This window comes from Micropterus dolomieu, linkage group LG03 (assembly GCF_021292245.1).
Source record: "Micropterus dolomieu isolate WLL.071019.BEF.003 ecotype Adirondacks linkage group LG03, ASM2129224v1, whole genome shotgun sequence".
NCBI classification, from domain to species: domain Eukaryota; kingdom Metazoa; phylum Chordata; class Actinopteri; order Centrarchiformes; family Centrarchidae; genus Micropterus; species Micropterus dolomieu.
The window spans coordinates 34,638,552-34,649,224 of NC_060152.1; the positions used below are offsets into that span (position 1 = coordinate 34,638,552).

The window sequence follows — 10,673 nt, forward strand, 5'->3', positions numbered from 1 at the left end:
CAAAATAGCTTATTAGCCTGGTTCCATGTAGCTAAATAGCCTGGTCCCAAGTAGCTAAATAGCCTGGTCCAAAATAGCTTATTAGCCTGGTTCCAAGTAGCTAAATAGCCTGGTCCCAAGTAGCTAAATAGCCTGGTCCAAAATAGCTTATTAGCCTGGTTCCATGTAGCTAAATAGCATGGTTCCAAGTAGCTAATTAGCCTGGTCCCAAGTAGCTAAATAGCCTGGTCCAAAATAGCTTATTAGCCTGGTCCCGAGTAGCTAAATAGCCGGGTCCAAAATAGCTTATTAGCCTGGTTCCAAGTAGCTAAATAGCCTGGTCCAAAATAGCTAAATAGCCTGGTCCAAAATAGCTTATTAGCCTGGTCTTAGCCTAGCTTTTAGAAATGACAGTAGCCATTTGATCATCTCCTTGCTTTTAAGTTGAGCATTACCGTAGAGTGTGAAGTTGTCTGGTTGAGCGGTTCTTGAGAAGGCGTTCTGAACTGGCCCGTTTTGAACGAGCACTGCTCCAGTGGTGAAAACTAGTCCACGCTGTACCTCGTGATTCTCTTGTAGGTTCTACGTGCGTAGCTACACCGTAGGCTACGTTTCAAATGTTACCGACTGAGCGGATCACATTCTGATCAGTCATTTTGCTCGGGTTGTGACGGTCAAATATATCGATCCACCGTGTTACAGACGCCGTTTTGGCTGCTAGTAAAAGTTACTTCAAAGCATGGGGACTTCCTGTCGGTTCGGAGGCATTGTGAGGCTACCCAGCCGACCAATCACAGAGCTTATGGTCCGCGCCGACTCGACGTGTAGTTACATTTTTGAGGAGGTGCACGTCAGGTTACGCCGTAGGTGACGGCGTTGTGGTACGATACGATTCACCCCTATTGCGATTCAACACAATGTGATTAAATGCGATACATAAAAGAATAAGCAGAAGTTGTGCAATTCAATATGTCACAGAAAGTATGAATGGTATTAATCATAAAAATGATAAATTACTTTATGTACTTGTTTCTGTAGTACTGTAACTCTGTTAGCATCTTATTTATGCAGTTTCTTTTGGATCTCTAAAAAATGTTATCTGACAAAAGCTTAAATTAAACCGGGCCTGGACTTTGACTCAAACCAGTCCTTCTTTCCTGTGCTCTGTCTCCAGTTACACTTTCATAACACAAACATTTAACAGTTAAGCCTGATTTATAGTTCTGCGTCGAGTCTACGGCTTAAGCTACGCACATAGCCACACATTCATATTTGTGCATTGGTGTCTGCGTTGTTCTGCAATTACACCACCAAAACGCTGGTTAGCGGTAGCGTTACAGCGTCCACTGGGTTGATGTTTGCTGGCCAAGACAGCTAACTTCCGGTTTAGCCCTCTGCTAACTTTAATAGTAATTGTGCAACTCTTGTAGACTGAATGACGTCTTTCGTTGTACTTTATATATGTATATTTTTTTTTTGTATACTACATGCAAAGTGGATTTCTTGGGAAGGAATTATCACAGCCTGGTATATGTCCATGATTAGCAGCAACATTGATTTTTACGCATTTTAATTTTTTGTGTTATGCCAGATTAAAAGAAATAACCACAACATTTGCAAACATTTTCCTGATTTCCACTAGGTGACTTTAACCTGTGCCTGTCTCCATACACATCAAAATTTGCTCTAGAAATAAAGCAAAACTACAAGATCACCATGAATATGAATTTTTATTTTTCTAAATTATATAAACACATCAAAACTTCATAAAGACTTCATATCAAAACTTAATGTAAAAACCGAATCTTTATATCAAAAACTATACATACACAAAACCTTTCAACACCTAAACTTTCAACAATACCAACAACTTTAGAAAACATATCACACTTCAGAATACTTCAGAATACACAGACGTGGTGTAGGAATGAGAGGGTGTGTGTGGATGGAGGGGGGTGTTCAGCTGCAGAATGGGAAGGCATGCCTACAAATGTAAGCGCCACATTCTGTGCAGGTGGTCGAAATGTTTCTTTTTTGTCTGCGCAGCAACGGCACGCCCTCCTCCTCTTGCGGGTGTCTGCAGCCCCACTTGCCTTTGCCTTTTCAGCAATCTGCTGTGATTTCACCATGGCTGCAGCAGCTGGTGTGCGGGGGAGGCGCCCTCTCCTCTGCATCCGGGGATACACCAGCATCCTCCCCAGCTCCTCCAGGAACAGCCTCCTTTTGACACTTTGGTCCCGGCTCCTGACCCTTCCTGGAACCAGGACAAAGGCGTTGAAAGCAGACACATCTATGAGATTATAGAAGAGCGCCATTGGCCACCGATGTTTTCCTCTTGCAGCTGTATGCGTCAACAGCCTGCAAAATAACAAAAGACCAAGGAAAAAATATTGATCATTATGCACAAGTTGTAAAAATACGACAGAAAAAAAAAATGATAAAATGACTAAATAGATAAATAGGCATATATTTTAGAAAAGCACAAAAATAAATGTGTGAGTTACTGTTGCTAAAAGCACGAACCTTATCCAGGTTGTCCACAGCTCCTTTGCATCCTTGGCTTCTGGTGCTCCCCTCCACTCACCGCAGGCTCGCGGTGCTCAGCAAAAACACGTTCATCTCCCTCGTTTGGGCACATAAGACTCGGCCGTTGTGATCTGATCTGGGCGCTCGCTCTCTAGTTTGGAGGAGGTGTGGAGGAAGCTCAGGGTTGTTCTTCTTAATTGTTCCAACCAGAGCGAGTTTTTCCTTCAGCAGCTCCTCTGCCAGCGCACGAGAGGTAAAGAAATTGTCTGTGGTGACAGTGCGTCCCTCCAGCCCCACAACTCTCTGTTCCAGTATAGATCTGCATTTTCCATGCATCTGAGGTGGAGACATCACTTGTGACCCAGATTTTTATTCCATATTTGGCAGGTTTACACGACATGTACTGCCTGAATTTGCAGCGGCCACGGAACCCGACCAGCTGCTCGTCCACACAGACGTCCACCCCGGGGTTAAAGAGAAGGGGGAGGCGGTGCAGCCACTTCTCCCAGATGGGCCTGAACGCTGCGAGCTTGTCATCCCGGTAAAGTCCAGGTCGGGTCAAATCTTACATTTGAACTCCAGTTTTGGAAATTGCGGTGGGGCGTTGTGGCCCTGAAGATCGGCCGGCCTGTGTGATCATCCCACAGGCTCCGGGCGGACTCATTGCGGGACTTGTAGACTCCAGCCAGAATCAGAACCCCGATGGACGCCTCCGCATCCGTCGCATCAATGTTAATCCAGTTTTTCTGGGACCTTCTCAGTTTTACCATCTCCTCAGTGAACAGCAGCTGGAATGCAGACTTTGGGTCCTCGATGCGAGCTGTTGCGTAGTGTGTCGGGTCGCCTTGGGAGGCACGTAGCGTCTCGGCGTTAGCGGGTGACAAGTGGAGTCCATTTTTTGATGTCCACATAGGATCGGCTGTCTCCTCTGTGTTATCCAGCTCCTCACTTTGAGTTGAGTCAGATGAGGAATCCGACGTCAGATGAAACTCCACATCATCTGTGGCGCTCTCGGTTACACTGCCACTCCGGCTCGCTGTCAGTCTGATGGATCGGTAACGTAATCCACAGCTTCGGGGGCCGTGTAGGTTTTCTTCATGTTGTCGGGTGTGAAATGGCGGCACCGAAGAGGCGCATAGCTTTATAACTTTTGCTTCAACCGCACCTGTATAAACACTAATTTCGCAAATATTCTAATCCAAAACAAAGGCAGACTTTGTTTTGGATTCTTTGTGTTGCCGCAAGATGCAAGATTTTATTATTGTCTAAGGACTGACTGCTGTGTTTTTGCCTCTACGTAGGTGAGAAATGTTCCAAGGTCTTTGAACCATAGACTGCACAAAAAAAACAAAGCTGTGTCAAAGGTTCATGTCTGTGCGTAAAATACGCATGAATCAAACCAAAAAAAAAACAAGGCCGTGAGAAGCGCTTTCTATTGGCGAGAGAGATTAAAATGTCACCTGCAGGATATTTGTGTGATTTACTCACCTAAACACCACGTTTGACATTTAGGCCCTACACACATGGCTCTCAGACATCCACACATACTCAATCATTTTAGATCATTGAGCCATAAAATGCTTTATGACACAGTCAACATATGTAGTGGCGCCATCTGGTGGAAAACACTACGAGGTGCAAATTTAATGTTTTCCTTCAAAATGAAAGGATGTTTCGACACAAGTCATGATTCATGTATTAGTGACGGCTCGAGCCGTAAACGACGTTTTAATGGGTTTAAATGTCCTTATTGTTTTGTCCTTATTGCACAGACGTCGATATTTGATCTACACAGTGTGTGTTATTCCTATTATGCAACATGGGATCAAAATTTAAAAAAAAGTTTTCGATAAGGAACAAAAATGTCCTAATGCAGCATTAAATCAGCAATGAATTTAAATACAAGTAACAACAGATCCAAAACGCCAGCGATTAAATGAAACAATATTTTCTCCATGAAATAGATAATTATGGATTTTAACCCAACCTGGAAAAAAAACACGTATAAAGTAGAAACAGTCTGTTTTATTGAGGACTTCTCCTCTAGCAGCAAACATGTGAACACAACGGGACGTTGACAGCATGAATGTTTGCTCAGACTCTTTAAGGATCGTCGGGTGAAGACATTCACTTCTGCAGCTGCCAGTTTTCTGTCCAGGATTTATTTAAGTTTAAAATCATGGAGGGTAGTGACATCACTTCCTGTGGGCGGGGCAATCTCAGCTGTTTCCTCACTCTCTTTACTGCAACATGAGTACTTCTACTGCAACAATGCTGCTGATAATACTCACATACTTTTACTGTCGGAAGGTTTGAATGCAGGACTTTTACTTGTTGTGGAGTATTTGTACTTCTACTGCAGTAAAGGATCTCTCTCTCTGACCCATGTGACTGTGGACATCAGAGAATATTGTATTTGGTTTCTTTTGCTCAATGAAATAAAGGGTTTTGTAGGCAGGGCTGGGCGATACGGCCAAAAATGTTATCACGGTAAAAACATTTCACATCATTCGATATCGATAATTATCAGAATATCAAACCGTTTTTTCGTTCAAGTTTAAAAGCTGATTTTTGCCCCTGACTGAAAACTGAAGAAACCAGATGGTTCATTATGTGGTTAAATTTTTCTTTAATGGGACAAACACTTGATGCCAAACAGAGGATCACTTCACAAATCTGAGGCAGAACAGTCAAAACTAGTATAATTATTTTTAAACAAATCTGATGAGTAAATCTTTTTTCCTCAACAAAATAAATTATGTGATAATTTCTTTGTGATTCATATGAATTAAACCAAATATTTATTGAACATGTGTTATTTTATTTTTTATTGCCCAGCCCTCTTTGTAGATCTGTCAAAGGTATTGATAAAGTATCGAGTTGCGGTAATTGGTGATAAAGGGACATGTTTTCACTTCATGGTTAATATTTAAGTTCTTAACACTGGCTGATTACTTTTGACATTATTTCTTGGTATCAGGTGGAAATCTCCTCATACTTGATGATGATTTAAGGCTGGAAAGGTTTTGAAAAAAGTCTGTAGAGTATGATGTGAAGGCTGCAGCAAGATATTTAATTTGAAAAGCTAGATTGACACATAAAATCTTCTGCACCTCCTGCGATTTATAAAGCCATATTGCGATATTGATAAGATTTGGAATAATTGTTCTGCCCTGTTATGATTATGTCTTTCTCACTTATTCTCTTCCACTAATGAGCCGATCACAGAGTTCAGCTACGCGTCCTCCATCTCTACCCGGAAAAGGCAAATACAAACTTCTTCCTTCAGCAGGAGAGGTCAGATAAATGTTACAGCATCTTTTACATCATTCGTCTTTGGCGTAAGGTCACGAACACTCGTTACATTCCTGACTGTCTCCGATAGAAATCTCAAGGCGGGTTAGAAAAATAAAAACCTGATCCAGCACTCCTTCCAGTTCACGTCCAGCCTGAAGTCCAACAAGAATCTCATCGTTAGAAAATCCAGAACGCGTTTGTCACGTCAGCGAAGGAGCTTCCTTCGATCCAGCAACAAGAATTTTAAGATTTTAGAGCAAAGCTAAAATACAATCCCTGCGGCAAAAACAAGTCTGAGATTTCAAGAATAAAGTCCAAATATTTATAATTTTAAAACTCAAAGATCGTAGAGAACAAAGCTGGAATATTTTGGAAATCTTGCGAGAAATAAGTCGGAACAAGATTTAAGTTGTAATCTTCTGATTATAAAGTTGTAATGTTGTCATTTATTATAAGTACTTTATCGACATGTTACAACTTTATTCTGAAAAAATAAAATATAAATATTTATACATTGTTTTCTCCAATTTTTAAACTTTATTTTTAAAATCTCAGACAGGTTTCGGCCGCCACTTGGTCCGACAGCTGTTCATCTTCCACGTCCTTAATCTCAAGTCTTAACTTCGACTGTTCACGTGTTTCAGATCTCCGACTCCACGAAAAAAAGATTTGCAGGACTGAAGAAAAAAAGAAAATATGTTATTTTGATAAAACATCTGGAGCCTAAAAAAGATTTCTCATTTCCAGAGGAGCCTGTTCCGGGTCCTGCAGAGGGCCCTGGACCACAGTTTGGGAACCACTCTGCTAATTAGTCTTTACTTTGAGAAACACAGGTTTGATTCCCGTCCCAGGTTCCTCGAGCAAGGCACTGACCCCCTGCTGGCTCCAGGGGGCGCCGCATCGTCGACACCAAGACACTTTAATGTGACATCATCTCCGGCAGCCGTCGGTCGAAGTTCGGCGCTGCTGAGCAAGGCACTGAGCTTTTATTTACAGGGGTCAGAGAGAAATCCGATGACCGAGTGCAAACTGGATAATAAAGTCATCATCATCTTCGTCACTGACGTTCGAGAGTTTGTCAGACAAACTCACGTCCTCCACGCCGAGTTACAGCGGGGACGAGTCGACTTTGTGAGGGTTTGCGGGTCGAAGCGGAGGAGCAGGAGGAGGTCGTCTGCAGAGACAGGAGACAAACATCAGAGAGTACTTTAGGTTTCAGACTGCAGGTGGGAAAGAACAAGGCGTTACATACGACTGACCCAATAATCAGCTGATTGTTTATGTCTGCCTTGAAACTGGTCGCTGTAAACGGTCACGCTCAGTTTGTAGCTCAGCTATCACAGATTTTTTAACCTGCCAAACGTTAACGTCAGCATCAGCCTCAAAAATACAAAACAGGGGAGGTGCTCAGCAGATAAAGTGCAGTTTAAAGATGTGTATAAAATATAAAAACCCTAGGCCGGTGTAGTTGCATTATTTCATCTCATTTAAAATGATTCGTCATTTTTTATTCATATAATTGGTTATGAAAATGAACAGAAAAACTAAAGTGGTGGATTTTTGTTTTTGATTTGGCAGAAACGAGCTTCCGTAGGGAGCTCCTCTTACTCTTCTTGCTCCTTTAGTTGCAAATGAAATGTTATTTTATTCCTGTCTTAATGGGGAAAAAGTCTCCAGAGCTTTTGGGTCATTCTGGAATTTATCTGTGACGTTATTTTACAGCTTCGTCCAACAAACAAACGCAAACATCTGAATCTCAGCGGGACAGCGAACCTGCTGGGACCGGCTGCAGGTGCGACGGCTCCGTGGTGCGGCGGTTTGGTGTTGGCGGGGAAGCCGGGGTGAGGGGGGATGTGGGGGTGGCACGGCGGGGGCAGGAGGCGGGGCTTGATGGGCACCACAGGTTTGGATGGAACAGAGACCTGAGGAGAGAATCATGGGAAAAAAAAAAACATGAACCTCTGAAACAGAAAGGTGCGTTCAAGTTTCCTGCCAACAGTAAAGTTTTTACTCATTTCACAGCAACATAAACACAAGTTAAAGTTTATTTTCTAATTGATAAATTCCAATGACCAGTTCAAATTTAGAAACCCTGCGTCGCTTCATTAGCAGGTGTACTGAGAGTGAAACGCTCTTGTCTCACTCGCCGCTCTGCTGCTTTCATCAGTTAAACTCAACACGCCTGCTAACTACGTTCCAAATTTAAAGTCTACAATCTTTCGTAGTGAACCTTTAAAGTGAAACGTCTGCAGGGAGAACTGATGTTCAAGAAAAAGCTCCACCGTGGAACTGAATGGAATGAATAGGTGATTTAAAACTGAGCGGAGCGCCGAGTGCGACAGGACGTGATGGAGTTACAGGTAACGGGTCAGAAATGATAGTTCAGGTAACTCCATCCCCCTCAGTGCAACCAGCAACTGGCACGTCTGATGTTCACTCCTGTTCCTGAACGCCCCACGCCTGCCAGGGCTCATCTCCAAATCAGTCACCTCTGATTGGCTCCTGATTCAACCAGTTAAATCACCAGATCTCAATAATCAATAGTCTGATCACGACTCTGTCTACATGCTACCTGCTGCCAGGTGTGGTGTACCTGTCCAGGTGTGACGGGGTCAGGTGGGAGTGGCTTGTTGGGTGGCGCTGGTCGGCTCACCAGCAGCTGGAAGGTTAGTGAGGAGGAGAGAAGCTTCAGAACACTTCCTGTTTAGTAAAGTCAGGAAACAGGAAGCAGCGTGCGGCGACAGCGTCTATTCTACGTCACCTGCTCGTTCACACATCAATGAAACTAAACTTTTATTATCATTATTATTGTTATCAGTGCTGCATGCAGACAGAAACAGAACAGACTGAACATCATGCAGTAAAGTCCCGGCCACACCAGATTACACACAGCTGCTGGAAAACTGAACTCCTTATGATTCGACCAGTGCAAACTATTTCATGCTAAAATCGCCACGGCGACCACCATCAGCGCCTCTGTCAGGCCTGACATGACTCACCTATGAAGCCTCACAGTAATCCGGCGGTCGATTATTATTAATGTGTCCTTTTTTGCGCTCCTACATTTCTTTACGGCTCTCTGCGACCACGTTTCGTTCCGTCGGTTGCAGGCTGCATCTCCACAGGGAGCGTTTCAGAAACAGGGCGTTTTGTCTGACTTCCTGCCGGGCTCGATCTGCTCTTGCGTCCAGAATAGACCTGGTACCTCTCTGCGGAGCGGAGACACGCTTCTCGTCTGGTGGACTCTCAAGCATCGACTATAACGGCTGCGATTAGCTCCGGCAACCGCGGCGCAGCCGGAGTCAGTGGACTTTAGGTGTCAGACGTATCTAATATGTAATTAAAACCGTAATAACTTCAGTTTGGATGTAAACAATTGTGATATCTTGATTTCAAAACGGCCGCTGAAATCTGACCTTTCAATGGACACATGATTCGACCCAACAGGAGCTCACGTGTCCCGTCCACAGCCTACAGTAGCCAACCATGCCCGAGCTGTAGGAAGGGCCAGCCCCTGTCATTTCGTGAGTAGCCAATTGCCTCGCTTCGCTAAGCCACGCCCCAAATACACTTCTGGCCAATCACAGCCCAGTATAGGTCTCACTCTGAGCTCCGACTCTTTCATGGCTGCGCTCCAGTGACTCGAATGCAGAAAGAGTCGTTTTCTAGCTTTTTCTGGCTGTATTTTTCTAAGATCTGGTCAAACGCTGCTCCTGAAGCATCTTGTAATAATTACAGCAGCTACCAGAGAGTCTGGAAGGAGAAGGACGATTTATTCTCTTTCCAAAACCTGAAACAAATCCAGAAAAATGTCGGCTTATTCCTAATGTGATGTTAGTTAGCTAACACTGGCTAACTTCCTACTGAATGCAACGTTATATAAACCCACTGCTTTTGCATTTTAATGATTAGTGAATAGAGCAGCTGTACAGGAACAGCGTTGATCCTTAATATCGTTGTCGGGGGATGCGGTGGTTCACTTGTACTGTGTGATCGGTAGATTTTAGCTTCTATCTTTCATTTTTTCCCCGACCGTTTGAGTCAGTTTGACAGCCTGAATAAAACCTTCTAATGTTTAATGCAACTTACATCATTATGAAGAACCAATGGGCTCGCAGCAGAGAGCCACAGACAGGAAGTCAGGGACTGAGGGACGCAGTTTGTGAACCATGACAAAAACTGATTTTCACAGTGCTGGTTTCTGGTGTGACCGGGTCCTGATAAAGAACTGTTGCTGAGCTCCTCCAGCCAGCAGGTGGAGCTGCAGCCTACATGGACACACAGTAACACTGCAGGTAACACTGCCGGTAACACTGCGGGTAACACTACGGGTAACACTGCGGGTAACACTACGGGTAACACTACAGGTAACACTGCAGGTAACACTGCCGGTAACACTACAGGTAACACTGCCACACTGCAGGTAACACTGCAGGTAACACTGCCACACTGCCGGTAACACTGCCGGTAACACTGCCACACTACAGGTAACACTGCAGGTAACACTGCCACACTACAGGTAACACTGCAGGTAACACTGCCACACTGCAGGTAACACTGCCACACTGCAGGTAACACTGCCACACTACAGGTAACACTGCCACACTGCAGGTAACACTGCAGGTAACACTGCCACACTGCAGGTAACACTGCAGGTAACACTGCAGGTAACACTGCAGGTAACACTGCAGGTAACACTGCAGGTAACACTGCAGGTAACACTGCAGGTAACACTGCCACACTGCAGGTAACACTGCAGGTAACACTGCCACACTACAGGTAACACTGCAGGTAACACTGCCACACTACAGGTAACACTGCAGGTAACACTGCCACACTACAGGTAACACTGCAGGTAACACTGCCACACT

At 44.1% G+C, this 10,673-nt stretch overlaps 2 protein-coding genes across 6 annotated transcripts in view; both read right to left on the bottom strand.

The window, feature by feature from the left end:
- LOC123968639 (semaphorin-4A-like) overlaps positions 1 to 3,416 on the bottom strand; it is a 17,133-nt gene extending 13,717 nt beyond the window's left edge. The window contains exons 1-3 of the mRNA XM_046045504.1: positions 3,075 to 3,416; positions 2,564 to 2,841; positions 2,106 to 2,233 (exon numbers count right to left, since the gene is read on the bottom strand). Of these exons, the coding sequence (XP_045901460.1) occupies positions 2,106 to 2,233; positions 2,564 to 2,841; positions 3,075 to 3,416 (748 nt within the window). The remainder of the gene's footprint in view (positions 1 to 2,105; positions 2,234 to 2,563; positions 2,842 to 3,074) is intronic.
- A 1,096-nt stretch (positions 3,417 to 4,512) lies between these two features.
- The window catches only part of adam15 (ADAM metallopeptidase domain 15), a 38,352-nt gene continuing 32,191 nt past the window's right edge, over positions 4,513 to 10,673 (bottom strand). For 3 of the 5 annotated variants that reach the window (XM_046044637.1, XM_046044640.1, XM_046044639.1), the window contains 3 exons: positions 8,396 to 8,461; positions 7,576 to 7,724; positions 4,513 to 6,976 (listed from right to left, as the gene is read on the bottom strand). In XM_046044637.1, coding sequence (XP_045900593.1) covers positions 6,910 to 6,976; positions 7,576 to 7,724; positions 8,396 to 8,461 — 282 coding nt within the window. In that variant the 3' untranslated portion in view covers positions 4,513 to 6,909. The remainder of the gene's footprint in view (positions 6,977 to 7,575; positions 7,725 to 8,395; positions 8,462 to 10,673) is intronic. The other 2 variants (XM_046044641.1, XM_046044638.1) reach the window with 1 other exon arrangement.